This window comes from Thermobia domestica, chromosome 8, assembly GCF_964235325.1.
Source record: "Thermobia domestica chromosome 8, izTheDome1.hap1.1, whole genome shotgun sequence".
Classification (NCBI taxonomy): Eukaryota; Metazoa; Arthropoda; class Insecta; order Zygentoma; family Lepismatidae; genus Thermobia; species Thermobia domestica.
Genome location: NC_137461.1, coordinates 252,082,062 through 252,101,713, shown reverse-complemented (window position 1 = coordinate 252,101,713; position 19,652 = coordinate 252,082,062). Strand labels below are relative to the sequence as shown.

The 19,652-nt window shown below is 35.9% G+C and overlaps 1 protein-coding gene across 1 annotated transcript; it reads right to left on the bottom strand.

The window, feature by feature from the left end:
* Positions 1-6,293: 6,293 nt before the first annotated feature.
* On the bottom strand, positions 6,294-17,812 carry LOC145692545 (adenosine deaminase-like). Its single transcript, XM_081767855.1, has 5 exons — positions 17,667-17,812; positions 13,592-13,654; positions 10,270-10,331; positions 7,196-7,321; positions 6,294-6,336 (listed from the first exon to the last, which is right to left on the bottom strand). The coding sequence occupies exons 2-5, from the start codon at positions 13,646-13,648 to the stop codon at positions 6,294-6,296; spliced, it is 288 nt and encodes a 95-aa protein (XP_081623981.1). The 5' UTR covers positions 13,649-13,654; positions 17,667-17,812.
* Between the last annotated feature and the right edge of the window lie 1,840 nt (positions 17,813-19,652).

Sequence of the window (19,652 nt, the reverse complement as noted above, 5' to 3'; positions counted from 1 at the left end):
GTTCCCATTTGACATTTCAAAGTTACCCCCCGTTACCCCCATTTACGGGGGGCGGGGAGGGGTACTTTTGGCGGAATTGGTTATCCCCTTTAGCAATATATAACGTGTACTTCAAAAATTTCTTCTATGTTTTATCATTTTTCAGATATTTCCGTGGATTAATTAAAATGGCCCACCCTGTATATATATATATATATATATATATATATATATATATATATATATATATATATATATATATATATATATATATATACTAGCTGAAATGATCGATCTTCGCACGGGGAGAACGAGGTTTATGCAAAATATTTGAAAGTAAGAAAAAGTGAGTGAAATAAATAACATAGGGCAACGTTTTGGGCGTTGCCGTCCATGTTGCTTCCCAGATCAGTTCACACGAACAGGGAGAATAAGGTTTATATAATGTGGGGGGAAAAATGAATGAAATATATAACGAAAAGCAATGCTTTCGGAGTTGTCACTAACAATTTTCGAGTCAGCTAACTTGCTCCTTCTTGCCTAAACTTGGGTTTAAATGTTACCGAGACGGCTGCACCAATGAGCTTAGCAACCACGAAAACTATGGATTCAACATTAATCTCGATCATTTTGAACATTTTATTTTTCACCCATTTCTAATTTATCTATCGCGCCTTAACTTTGAAAGTAAACCAATACATTAAATAAGTAACGAGGAACAACGCTTTCGGTGTTCTCGCAATTCATTCCCAACGCAGCTTAAAATAAAGAAATAACGAGGTGCAACGCTTTCGGCGTTTTAGCAAGTAATTCCGGGGCAGCTTAAAATAAAGAAATGAGTGAAAGAAATAACGAAAAGCAATGCTTTCGGCGTTTTCGCAATTAATTCTCGAGGCAGCTTAAAATGAAGAAATAACGAAGAGCAACGCTTTTGGCGTTCCCGCAGTTAATTCCCGGGGCAGCTTAAAATAAAGAAATGAGTGAAAGAAATAACGAAGAGCAACGCTTTTGGCGTTCCCGCAGTTAATTCCCGGGGCAGCTTAAAATAAAGAAATGAGTGAAAGAAATAACGAAGAGTAACGCTTTTGGCGTTCCCGCAGTTAATTCCCGGGGCAGCTTAAAATAAAGAAATGAGTGAAAGAAATAACGAAGAGCAACGCTTTTGGCATTCTCGCAGTTAATTCCCGGTGCAGCTTAAAATAAAAAAATGAGTGAAAGAAATAACGAAGAGCAACGCTTTTGGCGTTCCCGCAGTTAATTCCCGGGACAGCTTAAAATAAGGAAATGAGTGAAAGAAATAACGAAGAGCAACGCTTTTGGCATTCTCGCAAGTAATTACCGAGGCAGCTTAAAATAAAGAAATGAGTGAAAGAAATAACGAAGAGCAACGCTTTTGGCGTTCCCGCAGTTAATTCCCGGGGCAGCTTAAAATAAAGAAATGAGTGAAAGAAATAACGAAGAGCAACGCTTTTGGCATTCTCGCAAGTAATTCCCGAGGCAGCTTAAAATAAAGAAATGAGTGAAAGAAATAACGAAGAGCAACGCTTTTGGCGTTCCCGCAGTTAATTCCCGGGACAGCTTAAAATAAGGAAATGAGTGAAAGAAATAACGAAGAGCAACGCTTTTGGCATTCTCGCAAGTAATTCCCGAGGCAGCTTAAAATAAAGAAATGAGTGAAAGAAATAACGAAGAGTAACGCTTTTGGCGTTCCCGCAGTTAATTCCCGGGGCAGCTTAAAATAAAGAAATGAGTGAAAGAAATAACGAAGAGCAACGCTTTTGGCATTCTCGCAGTTAATTCCCGGTGCAGCTTAAAATAAAGAAATGAGTGAAAGAAATAACGAAGAGCAACGCTTTTGGCGTTCCCGCAGTTAATTCCCGGGACAGCTTAAAATAAGGAAATGAGTGAAAGAAATAACGAAGAGCAACGCTTTTGGCATTCTCGCAAGTAATTCCCGAGGCAGCTTAAAATAAAGAAATGAGTGAAAGAAATAACGAAGAGCAACGCTTTTGGCGTTCCCGCAGTTAATTCCCGGGGCAGCTTAAAATAAAGAAATGAGTGAAAGAAATAACGAAGAGCAACGCTTTTGGCGTTTCCGCAGTTAATTCCGGGCCAGCTTAAAATAAAGAAATGAGTGAAAGAAATAACGAAGAGCAACGCTTTTGGCATTCTCGAAAATAATTCCCGAGGCAGCATAAAATAAAGAAATGAGTGAAAGAAATAACGAAGAGCAACGCTTTTGGCGTTCTCGCACTTAATTCCCGAGGCAGCTTAAAATAAAGAAATGAATGAATGAAATAACGAAGAGTGAAGCCTTCAGCTTTGTCATTATCAATTTCAGGGCCAGTTGACTTACCCTTTTTTACGTAAATTTGGTGTCATCGAGACTGTCATCAACCAGTTTAGCGATCCTGAAAACTATGGACTCGACACTAATATCCGTCGTCTTTGATTTTTTAACATGCCACCCCTTCTCATCTCACTCCTCGTATCCTTGAACCCCTTTGCCCTTAGCATGCGCATTAAAATGAAAGCGTAATGATAAAAATAAGCAATATCACCCCTTTTCATTCCCACTTGTCAACCATCATGCGGATGGAGGATGAATTTGAACTTAAACGACATCGGGAATGTCAGCATTCATCGCAGCAACTTCGAAAACTATGGACTGGGCACTTTATTGGTCGTTTTCTATCGTATTTTACATGCCACTAACTACCTTCCTACCTCACCTGTAACCCCATGCCGAAGGGGGATGAATCTGAACATAAAACGGCATCACGAGTGTCACTACTCATCTCAGAGCTCCGAAAACTATGACTTAGACACTAATATCGATTGTTTTTGCATGTTACGACGCAATTTTTTGCTAAAATTATGCCTGCTATTCCCCTTTTAAGATATGCATTTTCATCAGTACTATATCATATGATCCTTTGGGAGGGGGACTAAGGTTAATAATCATGCCAAGTATCATTTCGGACAACATGTGTAATGCGATCATTCAGAAACTCACAAGTGCCTTTATATAATAGATAATAATCCCATAATCCCTCCCTTTTATCTTCTCACATCATATTCTACCCTTGCAGGTGTATATATATCTTAGTGATATCTTACGTCACAAATACAATGCACTATTTCCAGAACTTCAAGTTTCTTGCTTAAGCGGCTTCGCTTAAGCTCACTGACTCACTCACTCGGGATTTTTATATATCATTTCCCTTGAAAATGTTCGTACTTCAACAGATATGTAAAACCGAAGCTACTTTTCATTCAATGAAAGTACTTGTAGAGTTCTCTCGTGGCTAAACGGTTACAGGGTTCCCACTCATTTTCCATGATCAAATTCCCTGACTTTTCCAGGTTTTCCAGGTCACTTCTTAGAAATTTCCAGGTACACCATTTTGTAGCACATATTTGTACCGGTGCATAGAAAAATAGAATTTGCACATGAAGGAAAAGAAAGAAAACTTTTTTAAATTATGAAATGTTACCTACCAAATAGCCGGATAAGGCAAAAAGTGAAATCTGGTAAATTAAAAAAAATAAAAAAAAAAAATAAAAAAATAAATGAAAGTAACCTCTATTGCTATTTATGTACATTTTCTGGTCATTAATGTTGCCAATGAATTTATGAAAGTGCTCAGCATTTTCAATCTGAGCCTGATTTTACGTTTCACACTGGATGGGGAATGGCTCTTTATTTTTATTTATTACTACAAGTATTCTATTATTTTTCCTTTTCACAGAAGTAATTATAGTAAACATTTACAATTGTTAAAATTGTTAATGGACGGATTCAGAAGTTAAAACATTTTATCATCAGTTTGACTATTTGTGAAACTTACTACAGATATATATTTTCTGTCTGTCAAGAGAGCTTTCTGCACTGATGATACATAATTACAAAAGTTTTCGCAAGTCTGATAATTTCTTATCAATGTCTGCTTCCTCGCGAGATAAAGTTGTAATAACCTTGGACTTCTTAGCTTCAAGTTCTCTTATTTGAGATTGAATGTGCCTTTTCTGCAGTCTAGGATTTAGGATTTAGATTTCTGGGCTTTTGCCATCTAAGGCCATTTAGCCCATCACATACATGAGGGATGACGTCCCTCGGCGAGCACACACAATCTCGGGAAAGGGAAGGAAGAAAGGATGGGGGAAGGAAGGAAGCGGCCTGGGACCTATAAGTTAGGTACCACCCCGGCATTTGCCTGGTGTGAATGAGGAAAACCCAGGAAAACCTCATTCAGGCTTTTCTGCAGTCTCTTTCTATGTTCATCTGATTGTTCACTTTTCTTTTTCTGTAATGCATCTGTATATCTTGAGTGGGAGCAACGTACATATTGAAGCATCTTGTTGATCACGTTCACTTTTAATGGACCACCCTCTACATAAGCTGAGTCATACACAATTCTTTGAGCCATAACTGTCTCTTCACGCAAATTTTCCTTGAGCTGCTGATGGACTTGAGTGTCTGAAAGAAATCGGGTGTACTGCTGTTTTGCCACATCTGCTTGCGTTGAAGATATGTGGTTATTATCATGTAGGTAGGTGAGTAATGTATTCATCCAATTTTCCGCCTTACTAGTATCTTAAAGGATAACTGTGGGGTTCAAACAAGAAACTGCACGTACATCCTCATACTTAATAGAACTTCTTTCGATCATTTTCAATATAGTTCCCACAAGAAACTTCTGACATTGACTTAAAAATTCTAGCTTCTGTTTTTCAGACACTTTACTAATTGTTAGCTGTTTTCTAGTAGAAAATCCTACATCAATAAATAGATTGTACAGGAAGAAAATTAACTTCGGAGTTCATGTCAATTTTCAACAGGTTTGGATAATTATTTTGCAGGATCTGTTTCTTTATATAACGACTCATCAAATTGAACAACATGTCAAGAAATGAATCATACAAGTAAGGTATCATTGAATCAGAAGTTTGAAATTTCTTCAAGAATGGTTCAAGTACTGATGCAATTGTGTTGAAAAAAGCAATTTTCGACAATCCCAATGGACCTTCACAGGCTTCACGCAAACAGTTTACAGACACAGTGGACGGTAATTTACTTGTTGAATTCAAATATTTCTTTACACTGGGAAAGATTTCCATGGCTCTTCTTGAAACGTCTGCATTTTCCACCCAACGGATTTGTCAAAACTTCAGTAGAAACTCCGAATGGCTAGTTATAGTAATGAAGTCTGCACGACGAGCAGGGCTATTTTAGAAAGCTGAGTACATTGCTTTGAAAATATTATTAAACTTCCATTCACTTGCTGCGTGACCAGTCTGAAAAGAACCATTTACCACACGCAAGCCACATGATCCAAGTTCCAATGGCATATGGTTACCAGGCTTTTTACTTAGATCGTCTTTAAGTTCCCTAAAAAATTTCCAGTTTACATTTGGTCCATCCATTGATACTTGAAGTAATTTTGTAAAAGAGATATCTTGGAGAGCTGCTGTGAATTTCTCCATTAAGTATGATGCCCTTGTATGCCCAAGAAAGGTGGAAGTCAAATATCTAGATGAAACCTTTCGCAAATCATCGTCCCAGAAACAAAGTATTATATCCATTTGTTCTCTCTGAACTACCGAATTGAGCGACTCATCAAAATAAACCACAATCTTTTCAGACTTCTGAACCTAACTCATCAGCTTTTCCTATTAAAAAATATATATATATATATATATATATATATATATATATATATACGCTGCTTTTGTTGCACCAAGCGAAAACTGATTAGCTATTTAGCTATTTCACTGTCAGGGAACATGGATTTGAAAAGATTTGATATATCAACACTTGAATTGTAGGAAAAATGATTTGCTATCATTTTTAAAACCCACAATACTTCAGCTCGAGTAACTTCACTTTTTTTTTTAGCATAATTCATCATACTATTTTCATTACTTTTAGATCCCTCTTCCTTTGAAAGAGGCATAGTTTGTTCCTCATTTTTAATTGAAGGACTATCCTTCAGGTTTGAAGAATCACTGCCAACGGACACAGACGCATTTTTAGTTGAAGAACTTTCCCTCAGGTTTGAAGAATCACTGGTAACGGACACAACATCGCATTTTCTTTCAAATATGTCAATTATTTTTGGAGTCTTATATCCTGTTGCACTCGTGTGTGATTTACTTTTCATATGACTGACTACAGCCTGACGACCCATATTACTCAGCTCGAAGACCTTTTTGCATCTGGAACAAAACGCTTGAAACTGATTGTGTTCAACTGGCTTCAGAAACTTAGCCCATTCAGGACTTAACTTCTCATCCATCCAATCAGAATGAAACTAGGATTTCTTCTTTGTAGCCATTATCATGAGATATACTGTCCTACAAAGATATATTAATTTAATTTATCTGCAAGAGGAATAGCTACATTCAATTCATTAAATACACACATCTATAGAAATATCTCTAAGTTGCAATTAATGTAATCATTAAATTATTTCAACCTAATTAGACTTCCAAAAAATTAGTACACTCAATCAATGCATTGTTGTAGTGCTTTCGAAAATGAAACTCCGGTAAGATCTGAGACAGAATTCTGAACATAAAGTGATGATGTACGTTTATAAAATTTGCTAATGAGAAAATGAGTTTTCTTTTGAAAAACTCCCTTCCATTGAATAGAGAAATTTCGGCATATTTTGGCATTGCTATTAAAGCTACATTAGCTTCCAAGTAATTTCAAAAACGATCTAACATTATTTTTCCATCCCAGAAATCTGAATCGTCTCATCTTTAGATACTAACAACAAAGAAAGCAAGTGCATTCATATAGTAACAGGAGACATTGGATTATCTATTTTCAAGAATCATGCATCAGTATAAAAGTATTAGAGACTTTTTTTTTAAAGTGGAAATATTAAACCACTGGCTCCAGTAGTAAGAGTTGCCACCTCTTTCAAGTTTTTATCATTACATAAGAAATGCCCGCTGTAGCTAAATGAAATTTAAACAATAAGTTATGAAATTCCCTGACTTTTCCAGGTTTTCAGACAGTTTAATGAAATTCCCTGACTTTTCCAGGTTTTCAAGGTGAGTGGGAACCCTGGGTTAGCGTACGCGGCTTTGGCCCCTACATTAAGCTGTAAGTCCATGTCTCATATAGCCTCGCTGCTGAAAGGGATGTTAAACCCCAAATCAAATCAATCTATCACAGTACTTTAGTGTCTAATGCTTCGCTTACCTTATGCACGGAAGATAAATGTTAAATCCCTTCAGGAAATGAAACAAATCTATCGGTTGTTGGACGACAACGTTATCTATGAGCTCTTGGAGACTTCCTTTGCCTGGTAGTGGAACATTCTTCTTTCTACAACGAAACAATTTTTTAAAAAAATCCTATAATATTAAATATATATCTCTCTACTTTACTAATAATAACAGTAAGGTTATCAAGATAAACAAGAATATGTTTAATGTAATAAGAGTTGCAGATAACATCGCACGCTAGCAGAACAGTGGGAGGACTTGAAAAATTCGCTAGCCAAAATATGAAAAAGGATCAGAAGATGACCCTTCCTTGATAAAGAGAAAACTGAAGAATTGAAAAAGACGTTGAAACTATGATAACACATGTAAAACCGAATTTGTTTTCACAAATAAGAAAGAAATTGCTAATATCGGAGTACGTATTGATATGAAAAAGGGAAAGAGCTTTGCATTGACTAGGTTTGTATGGTTCACAAATATGGGCACTTTAAAAAAAAAAAGAAGAAAATTAGGGACATTTTTGGTGTGGTGTTAGAGAAGAATGCTGCGCGCATCATAGCAAGTAAAGAAAGTAAGCGAGACATACTAAAGAGAAGCAAGTGAAAGATGACGGATTTTGTCACGACAGGAGAACAAATGATATAGCAAAATTAGCCATTTAATTCGTCATTTAGAATAACTTAACCTGATTCTGGAAGGAAAATGAAAAAGGATAACCGCATCAACAGATAAAACGCGTTATCAGATTAATCTTTACATGCTCTCCACCAATATTCAGTTCTGCATTAAAGACAATACTCCTTTACCTCAGTGATTAGAATGGCTTGAAAAGAATTGCCAGTACGAGTCAAATATTACTCATAAAGTGTTATACAAAAACCATACTAAAAATAAAGATTATAGTAGTTTTCTGTTTATACAACGAGAAAAATGTTATTAAAATTAAAACACACTTGGTGTAATGCAGAGGGCCGCGGTGGCTCAGTGGTAGTGGCTCTGGTACTTGGGGTCTCGGGTTCGATCCCAGCCCCCGCCAAGTGAACTTTGTGGTGTACAAACACCGTGTGTGTGTAGATTTTCTCGGGGTTCTCTCGTTTCCTCCCACCTTCTTCATTCCACCATTTCATTTATTTCTCATCTTCATCGTCTCCTTTAGCCTAACCGGCATAATCGTGGGACATAAAACTCAAAGATTTCATTTCAGTTCATTTCAGTGTAAAGCAGATAGTAACATCTGATAATACAATTTAAATTACAGCATACGTTATAATTTGCAGAAATGAGAACGGAAAATTATTTATAATACTTATTAACTATACTACTTCCGCTTCCGCTGATTAGACAGTGCTTCTAATACTTATCTCACCTGCATCTTATTGCTCTTCTATTTACTTTACTAGTAACTAGCTGTAAGCACTCGTCGTTACCAGGTCTTAATTCAGAACCTGGATAAGAAAGAGTAAGCACACATCATTGCAAACTCTTAATCCAGAATCTCGATTAAAAGAAAGAAACAAATGTCCTCATTCTATTACCCGGGCATTTATCCTTTACTGTTAGGTAAGTCCGTACAACAATAATGCATTGTGGGTTGCCTATAAGCAAGGCATTATCAGAAACTGAGAAACGTGCATACATTTTTATCTCCCCATATCCGACCCCCTCCTTCGAACCAAAAAAAAAGAGCTTCGTACAGGATTAGATCTGGTGAACATCTATGTACAAAATCTAATGTCTCTTGGTAAAAATGTGCTTCCTTCCATGTAAAAATGTGTCAACAGACACACACATTATGTTTTATTATTATTATTATTATTATTATTATTATTATTATTATTATTATTATTATTATTATTATTATTATTATTATTAGGAATATCTTGCATAACGAACTATATGATTTCAATGTGTAAGTTTACATATTTTGTTTTCTAAGAACACTTTACAAGACTTACAACGGGCTATTCAAAATTTTATCAAAAAGATATAAAAATGTGGAAGCTCATATTTGTTGATACAAAATCAACAGAATACTTTTAACCTACCACAGTTCTGTGAGGGGTTTGAGTAGTGTACGCAGCTAGCGATTGACAATAAATTCAAATTATAATATTACTAATAAATAAACGTTAATTAGGCAGCAAAGAGCATACACAGCCACAGGTGCGCCAAGGCAGCAAGTACATGACGCATGCAATCTTAGAATACAGCACAGTCTTAGAATATATTTGACAGCAGGCAAATTATACCAGCAAAACAAGTTATACATGCAGTCAATATCGTGAATATCAACATACAGAAAACATAATAGATTACATTCTGGAACAAAATATGACATATAAATAAAAACTCATAAGTAAAATAAAATAAAAACATATAGTATCCGATAATAGGCCTACAACATAATAAATAAATAAATAAACTTAAACCAGAAGAAAAAGAAAAGGTGAAAGAAAAAAAAAAAGAGAAATGGTTAAAATTAAGAACTAACAACACTTACAAGGTAAAACTCTCAAATGGCACTACATTAAATTAAATACGTACTATTAAAGGTTCTTTAAAAACGTAATTAAGTTCTGCACGAACTAACAAACTTAGTTTGGAAAATGTCTAGAAGATAATAACATTTACTCTACAATAATAATAATAATAATAATAATACAGTAAAACTAAGCTACAGTGAAACGAAAAAAATGTATTGTCATTGGGATCGGGCTTATTTATCTGTATCAAACTTTAAGAGCTCTAGATAGTATGGAAGTTTGTAAAATTTGAGTTGCAAGATGTGATACTAACAAAAAAAAAAAAAAACAAATAAACAAAAAAGTAACCCAATAAAAGCATTGTAATAAAATAAAATAAAATTATAAACCCTTTACTTTTTGATGTTACACAATACTTCCTGTTGCAGCCTAAAGATTATGGATAATAACAGCAAGTGGATAATTATAAAAGAATTGATGGAATTAATTAGATTTGGCTTTTAGTAAACTGTTTATAACTAAACGCTACCCAGACGATAAAATGTGTTGTCGTTGTGCCACTTACTTGGCTAATTCAAATATTGTATCGTGCCGTACAGAACCATCTAAATGTACATGTAGCTCCACCTGTTCAGAATAAAAAATTAAATTCTCAGTTAATCTGATCATTAAGCAACACACCAGAGAAAACAATCGTAACCAGACAAGTTACATAACGCTACAACTGAAGTTAACACTGTGATATTTAGTTACCACACTCTCATGGTTTTTATACAATGATTCTATATTTAAGATGGTACTGTAAATGGCATGACTGTGGTGTTTTTTGCCTTTCTCAGTAGTGTTTATCACTTTAATATCTCTACTACAATAGTTGTTGCACCCAAGCACATGAAGGTTGCACCCGAGTTGTTGAAAAAATAATTGAAGTTATCACAAACTATCATTAAAGTTTTACGAAAAATAAAGAAAAAGTAAGGGGGAAAAGAGTAGACAAATGTAAAAAAAAAAAACAAAAAAAAAGTTTTGATTCTGCACAATTCTATAGACATTGACTTTACAACACACGCAATACTATAAGCTAACGAAATTCACAAAAAACAGCTCCCTATAGGTACCCTTGCAAAATTTATGCACGTGTTTCCCAAAAGATGTCAAGAATACCAATTTTTAACATTTATTAGTAATTTAAACTATAACAATACTGTATGTTCTTTTGTTATATTGAACTTTACTTCATAATTATTTTGAATGTTGACATTCTGACTTTATAATCGTTATCAGCGACCTCAAAAACTACTTTTCATCCTCAGTACTTTCTCGGAAACTACTTTTCAGCCTGTTTCGAGATTTTTTAAAAAATATTTGCCCGCTATATTGGATCCGTCATTTTCATTTTTTTTTTTTTTTCAATTTTTGGCATCATAATCGTTATCAGCGACCTCAAATATCTATATATTAATAATATCATGCAAATTGAACATTTTCATATCTTGACCGGCTTTTCGGGATTTCAGCCCACTGTGCGTCAGCGAGAGTGGCTCAAACATCGTTCTTTATCTTCTTACTATTATTTTTAAGAAAGGCAGAACCTGTGTGGTTATTTGGAGTTTAATGTCCCGTTCGTCACTGAGGCTATATGAGACGCGGAGAGTTTAACTTGGGGCCTGAACTACATGAGTTCTCACCGAGAATCGAACTTGGATCTCTTGCATCAAAGGCGCGTATGCTAAACATGTAGCAACGAGGCACTAAAAGAAAAAGCATTCGGAGCATAATTAAGCATAACGACCATGATAGTCACATCTCATACGTCCCAAGCAGGTCATAATCTCTAATCAGAATACAGAAATGGCAATATCGATGCCACAGATTGACTTTAGGTAAACTTTCAGTGCAATCTGAAATATTCTAAGTACCTTTTCCTATTTAAAATTTTCGATTACGATTCAAAATGGTGGATAGTACGATTGTACTCTTCAACAAGTACCCGTTCGTATCTAGTATGGGTCAATGCCAACTAGCTCTCAATTTCTTGAACTTTTTCAAATGAAAAGGTATACCACATATTTTAGCTAATCCTCCTTTGCTGTTGTCGGCAGCACCCTATAATTTTAACTAAAAGGTTTCTTTTATAAAAAAAAAAAAAAAAAAAAATTCCTACATGTGAACTGGTTTCATCAAAATAGGCTCTAGGAGATACTTAAGTTTCCCTTGACAGAAATAAGTTGAACGAAATTTTTAAAGTAATATCTAACGTTCATGCTCTGCTAGCCAAAGAAAAAAAAATTGTGAGGGAATAATTAGTGGAACAAAAACAGAGCCTTCCGAAACTCTTTTCCATATAACTTTGTAACAAAATCAAGTTCGTACTGCACAGTAATCTTTCAAGATTTATCTGGCAACACTGTCTACAGAGAGGATCGCGTAACTCCGAGCGTCGATTCGCGAAAAGTAAAAGACTAGATACCATTGATTCAGGATTAAGTGGCGTCGAAAAATTCAGATAAACAGGATTAAAAGTATCAAGAGATAAAATTCAAAGTTTCTGTAGATAGGAAATGTCGTTGATTAGTGGCCAACTGACGAAAAAGACAGAAGAAAATTAAATATTTCAGTTTAACTTACTACGATTGTGCCAGTTAGGCAAAGGGAGGCGGATGATTAAGGCAAATGACTGATGATGGAAGAATTGTTGGAATAAGGTGGGAGAGTACTCCGAGAAAACCCAAAAACATGATGTTGTCTACCGGCCAGAGATCGAACTACGGACAGGACAAAGAAAGAGATGGTTGATTGAGCGTAGAGTAGCACTGCGATGAGCCTTAGGAAGTCGATCCCGGGAAGGTCCTTGAAATTTGGAAAAGCAAAGCCCTATACATTGAGGAATGTGTGCGATATAAATGACGAGGATCCGGAAGTCAGGCTGAAATTCTGAGAAGTACGGACAGCCCGAAAACGAGTGTTTCATGCTCTGTGCCTATGAACCACCTAATCGCACCTTTTCTCTTTAAGCAAAGATACAATGCCGGGCGTTACCTTCCTCAACAAGTTCAAAAGGTTTCCTCTTCCCCAGCTGGCTGAATTGGATATCAGGCATTATCCTCCCTCTCAGGAAGAAGTCAGAAACTTTCTGGATCAGGAATTTGGAGGCATGTGGATTAGCCGCAGAGGAGACACATCATAGCCCAAAAAAATCATGAGACTGACTCCGTATGAAATTTGGCTGTGGGAATATGACGGAATTGTATATAGAAAGCTAGGAGATTTAGATGACAGTCATCGCGGGAATTTAGGATATGCAGCGCCGGAAACCTATTTTGAGTTTCAAGTAAGTGGGTGGTGCCCAGTTCGAGTTGTGGTGATGAGGACGGTACACATGGAGTGTTGCTAAGTAAAACTTTAAAGACTACTGCAATATAAACTTTATTTCACTGAGATATCTATATTCGTTGCAAAGTTATAGTGAACTCTAATATGGGGAGGACTTTTGGGGAATTCTGTAGCGCAAGAAACCGGAAGAACCCTCAAGATAATCCATTAACACGAAGTTGTCTACGAACAATCTAAATGACGAGGCTTCGTATCCAACAGAGGACCCATTCATAAAAGGTGTGTATTATACCTTCGCACAATATCCTATTAAGCTATCAGAATAAGTTGCATTTAAAGAAATATTAAATAATTTTGCAATCATTTTTTAAATATCCTTATTATAAAAACAAGACGCTTCAGTCTTTCAGTCATACTCCTAATAGTTCACAATCACGTTCACAGATGTCTCTAGCATGCAGCCAATTCGAGGACGACCCCAAGGGTTAGGGGGAAACAATTGGTATTAAATAAGTTTTAATTGTTCATATTATGCAAATAATATAGTTGCTTACCCTTCCTTTTGGAACCGTCTTCAATGGTTTCTGACAATATTTTCGTTGTGCCAACATATCATTCTGAAATAAGAAATTAGATATATATATATATATATAAATAGATAGATATACAGAGAATGACCATTCACCTTGATTAGCCCTTGTAACTTTTCAACTAATGAACAAAACATGCGGAAATTTTGTATCATGCAAATATCGACAGGGGAACAACGTTTGACTTACTCTGTGATACAAGGTTAACAGTGTTTCCAACCCAACATTAAAGTCTTAATTTTCCACTACGTCAGGTTATGACATATTTCAAATCTACATATACAACATAAACTTATTTAATATACAATATAAACTTACAATAACACACTTGCCATGCATGGTTCAAAACCAAGAACTCTACAATACCACAAATAGCGAAAAACAACCAAATTTTGGAGGATTCGATAACAAAATAACAATGCAAGTGATACCAACAAGGTAATGCACATCCAAAGTATATCTTAGCGCGCAATATTTAGGATTAGGATTTAGTTTTCTGGGCATTCGGCATCTATGGCCATATTAGTCCGTAACGTATGAGGGATGACGTCTCTCGATGATCACACTATCCAAGGAAAGGGAGGGAAGAAAGCAGCCTAGGGCCTATATGTTAGGTACTATCCCGGCATTTGCCTGGTGTGAAGGAGAAAACCCCAGAAAAACCTCACTCAAGATGGTTGGTCCGAAAAAGCTGTTACATTTTTCGACCTAGTGTCCCCACCGGGAATCGAACCTGGGACCGTAATACTATGGTCATATATGACGTATTTCAAATAAGTACAAACAAAGTTACAAGGAATTGAACATTTGACTTTTCCGAGAACTTTTCTTCAAAGAATGAGTATGACATCCAATTATGTAGATGGATTACAATAGACATAAAGATCATAATACCAACTACAGCAAAGTCATTCGGAATATGAAAAAAAAAAAATTGTAAAATTTGATATCTTTGAATTTCATGATTTTAAGCAGCATTGCAAACTTAGTTGCAACAGTTTTTACTATATCTCTAGAACCGTTTGCAATATCAAATTGCTGTAAACGGCACTGTAATCTTCACACTTATTGAAAACCATCCATGCAGTTGGATGATGTACTTATCTAAGTAGTTTTTCCAAATAAGGGCTTTTAATTTAAGTCAAATCTTCAATGCCTTGTAACTTTATTCGTATTCATTCGAAATTCGTCGTATTATATCATGGTATTAGACATTAAAGTACTTTAAATGTGCGTTGCCCGTCCGTCTCACTTGAGTGATTACTGCTAAAAAGGTAACCAAAATTTGGATTCTCGTGATACTATAACTACCTTAAAGGTCTTCACTACAGCAAAATTAAACTACCGCTAATTTTAGAGTTTTTCTGTAATATCTTCAAAACAAAAAAAAAAAAAAAAAAAAAAATATATTCGAAAAGCAGAAACGTAGTGAAATAGACAATGCGATTTTGTACGTGACACCGTTATTACAACTCATCTACCTGCTTTCGATTTGCAGATAGATTTAGCATTTTTTGCGGGTTCTGTAAATAGCACCATAACAAAAGCAGGTACGTGAATTGTGGCAAAGGTATCACATGCAAAATCGTATTGTCTAGTTCACTACGTTTCTGCTTTATGAATATTTTTACTTGTTTTGAAAATATTACAGAAAAACTATAAAATTAGCGGTAGTTTAATTTCGCTGTAGTGAAGACCCTTAATTTGCAACACCGAATAATAATTGTAACATTGTAAGTGTTCGTTTAACATGTAGATTTGAAATATATAACCTGACGTAGGGAATAGAAGTACAGATATTCAATACAGTCCCACATACTGTAGAGACTATGTGTAGTTAACGGAAGCGCAGATGAAGGAACATGAATACAATGATGATAATAGTTATCTCTAACCTAACCTAATATAAACAGATATTAGCGAAATTTTAACATTTTGTCGAAGAAAAAAAAGGCTGGGCCCTTCAACTAAACATACGCCCCACTATTATGCCCAAGCCTAAGAGAGATGGTGATGGTGAGATGGATAGCAGTGATGTAATGAATAAAGTGGTAGAAAACAAGAGAAGCCTGAGAAAGCCCAAGCTCACGGTATCTATCCCGTATAGGTTTACTTTTGGCGCGCCACTAGAAACAATTGATGAAAATTAAAATTCTTTCACTACATTCCTTCTTATCGTCTCCTAAAAGGTTTCCACTGGGCGACACGAAAATATCTCACATGGCATATATAAAATTCAAGGGGCCACCAATTGTTGAAAAATTACATTTTTTTACCATTTGCGTACAAATGCGGCTTTCGGATACGTAGCATAGAAACTACAGTGAAAGAAACAAGTCAACCAGTGCTAGGTGGCCACTGAAAAGCACGAATGCTATCTAACCGAGTCAGAGCAGGCGCGTCAGCGATGTTGGGTATACTTAAAGCGAGATAATAGAAAGAATTAGGTTTTGGCAATGATATAAGTATGGTTTCATACTAGTAACGCTGCATTTGTAAACATAAAATACAGTCTGTGTACAGTGCACAAATATGCCACCGGTTGAAAATAGATTCTAATAGACTTATCTTTAATATGCATTCGCTTATTTTATCCGTTGTAAAGCACTTCTAGTGATTTTATACTAGTAACCCAACGCTTGAATACCTAAAATACAGCTGTATTTAATCCTGTTGCCTGCATAAATTTGTTCCTTATAAATGGGAAGGTTCTAGAACACAGGTCCTCCCATGTATGTTAGTAGCTAGGTTGGTTCCTTTCTGTACCAAAATTTAATATTTAAGTCATATAGTATTGCCGAGCGAGCGTTAGCGAGTGAAGGCGGGTTAGAGCCCCGCAGGGCACGGTTATTTCGGTCTTTATTACAAATGAATAGGAAGAGGGGACCTGTGTTCTAGAACCTTGCCCTTATAAATATGTCTTTCCATTCAGAGTATTGAATTTTACCTGTAAAACTTTCAAAATGTGGTGCGCCTAAACTATACCTGCACATTTATCAACCAGAAAGTTCACTGACAAGATGTATTATGTCAAAATGGTGTTATGAGTATTGTATTCATATAATATTCATAGTATTTATATCATCCTAGCGGTACTGACTAAGTCCTAAACACCATATCATGGAGAATTAAGTGAAATATTCATATTATTGTCAAGCCCGCAACTAGAGGGGACTTGGGGACCTGCCCCCCTAAACTTTCCGTGCCCCCCAGGCCTCAATACAAATTTAGGGGTATGTTTAGTACAAGGGGTCCAGAAGCACGTAAAAAACGCAAAATTTACAGGAGAAATTATGCAAGTACTTAGACGTAACATAACGTAACCAAATCTAACCTAACCTAACATAAACTAACGTAAGCTAACCTGAACTAACCTAAACTAACGTAATATTAGTAGAAATAAGCGAAATTCTATCATTTGTTGGAAAATTATGCGGGACTCCTACACTAATATAACATAAACTAAACTAACCTAACGTAACCTAAACTAGCCTAACCTAACTTAAACTAAGCAACCCTACCCTAAACTAACCGAATGTGAACAGAAATTACCAAAATTGTAACATTTTTTAGAGAAAAGAGCTGGAACCCTTCTGCTAAACATAGGGCCAAATTTATATTATTAATTCAAAAAAAATTTAGATATTTGTAAGATAATTTTTGGCGACTTGGCCCCCCTGACATATTCACTCCCCCCTCCTAAACCTCTGTGGCTGGTTGCGGGCCTGATTCTTGTTATCAGCTTCTGTTCATAGAACACTATAGAATAGAATAGAATAGAATATTTTATTGTCATTGAGCTTTAGAAGCAATAGACAACGTCCGAATGAAATATACATAGCTATAGATACAGATATGTATAAAATAATCATTACATACAGACAATCAGTTATTGGTTAATATTATTATGAACAACCTAATAATATTTGAAATAAAGTGATACTGCAAACTAGGACACAATGTCTTGACATTCACTAAACTCTTGAATCGAGTAAAATGGATTCGTTATTAACCAGTCATATAACTTTTTCTTAAAAACCTTAGGCTTGTGTATAGCCCGCTCCCCCCAGTTCTTTGTCACCGGAACTTTAAGGGCGGCGGCGGCGGCAGCAGCTGCTGCTGCTGCTGCTGCTGCTGCTGCTGCTACTACTACTACTACTACTACTACTACTACTACTACTACTACTACTACTACTACTACTACTACTACCACTACTACTACTACTACTACTACTACTACTACTACTAATAATAATAATAATAATAATAATAATAATAATAATAATAATAATAATAATAATATCATCGAGAACAGAACACAACCAACCCCTGCGGGGCTTCTAACCCGTTCCTACTACTACTACTATTGCTGCTAGCTACCACTACTACTACTACTATTGCTACTTACTACTACTACTACTACTACTACTACTTATACTAAAAGAGCTTCCTTACCACAAGATTTACATCTTAAATCTTTATAACATGTGATTCCGATTCATTATGAACTAGTATGAATCGTTAGAATCACTATGATTCGTTAAAAATCACTGGGGGGAGCGGGCTATACTCAATCCAAACCTTAAATGGCAGCTGTTGTATGGAGGATGTTAGTTTATTAAATAGCTTTGGTCCCATAACTAAATAACTCTTTTTGATCTTCGATAATCTAGTGAAGGGTATATCAATTTTCTTACACAATCTAGTATTATATGTATGTACTTCATCTCTGAGTGTCATATTTGCCAGGTTTTGCTTAGTGTAAAGTAGCACTTGATAAATATATACATTAACTACTGTCATTATCTTAAGCCTGATAAATAGTGGTTTGCAGTGTTCTTTATCATGTGTTCCAACAATAATCCTGATGGCTTTCTTTTGCAAAACTAGAACATCATGTGCTTGGCTACTGTTACCCCAAAGCAAAATCCCATATCCAATTATGCTGTGAAAAAATGCAAAATATGAATTCCTCAGACTGTAGTATTAACAAACAATACGCCAATGATGGTGTATAAAAACTAAAGTTACATTATCATGTTTAAAGAATTCATAACCACTATTACCTAATAATATAAACTTAAACGATGTAATATACATTTCAAAATAATTATAATAATATTTACTTACACCCCTTGCACTATCCTGTCAGATGTAAACACCTGTTGACGTGCCTAAACTCGTGACGTGACGTCATGTCTGCGTCGTTGTCATGGAGATCGCAATCCTCTAATGCTGCCAGTGGGTGTTGGTCTTTTCGTGACGCATTCCGTGATTGATGGAATAAGAATGAGGGAGTAACGAGAGGAGCTCGAGAAAGCCCACTGGCACAATGTCACTGCTAATATGAGAAGAATTTTCTCTGTAGGCAATGGTGTTATTCTAATTTTTTAACAACCGGTTCTGAGGGAGGGAAGAGATGGATAGACATATCTCTTAGGAAAATGAAATGAAATCTGTAAGTTTTACGTCCCACGGTTATGCCGATTAGGCTAAAGAAGACGGTGATGATGAGAGATGAGTGAAAATGGTGGAATGAAGAAAGTGGGAGGAAACGGGAGAACCCCAAGAAAACCACGAGCACGGTGTTTGTCCACCACAAAGTTCACTTGGCGGGGGCTGGGATCGAACCCGGGACCCCAAGCACCAGAGGTGAACGCTCTACCACTGAGCCACCGCGCCCCTTATATCTCTTAGGAAACAAATTATCCAAGGTAGACAAAAGCATTTTTTTAATTTATTATTATTGGATACCAGGAGTGTCAAGTAGGAACTTACACAACATCCTAATACGGGAATAATTTAGTTTCCGGGGGCCGTGGGGTATAATCAGAGATTTATTTGTAGCAGATTTTAACTACGTCCGGTTTACTGAGCCTAATTTATTTTCCGGGGGTGGTGTATAACCCTTTCCGGATCCTGGCTTTATGGGCCATTTTTTAGACTTTCAGTCAAGCAGCTACTGCATCGTCACTATTTATGCTAGGATCATAGTTCATACCTCATTCTCTTCAGAATAGAACTG

What these genes read in the sequence shown, in the direction of transcription:
- LOC145692545 (XM_081767855.1), bottom strand. Translation starts at nt 13,648, where the DNA reads ATGTTGGCACAACGAAAATATTGTCAGAAACCATTGAAGACGGTTCCA. An exon ending in AGACGGTTCCAAAAGGAAGG is followed by an intron (nt 10,332 to 13,591) that starts GTAAGCAACTAT and finishes TATTCTGAACAG; the next exon opens with GTGGAGCTACATGTACATTT. An exon ending in ACAATATTTGAATTAGCCAA is followed by an intron (nt 7,322 to 10,269) that starts GTAAGTGGCACA and finishes GTTTCGTTGTAG; the next exon opens with AAAGAAGAATGTTCCACTAC.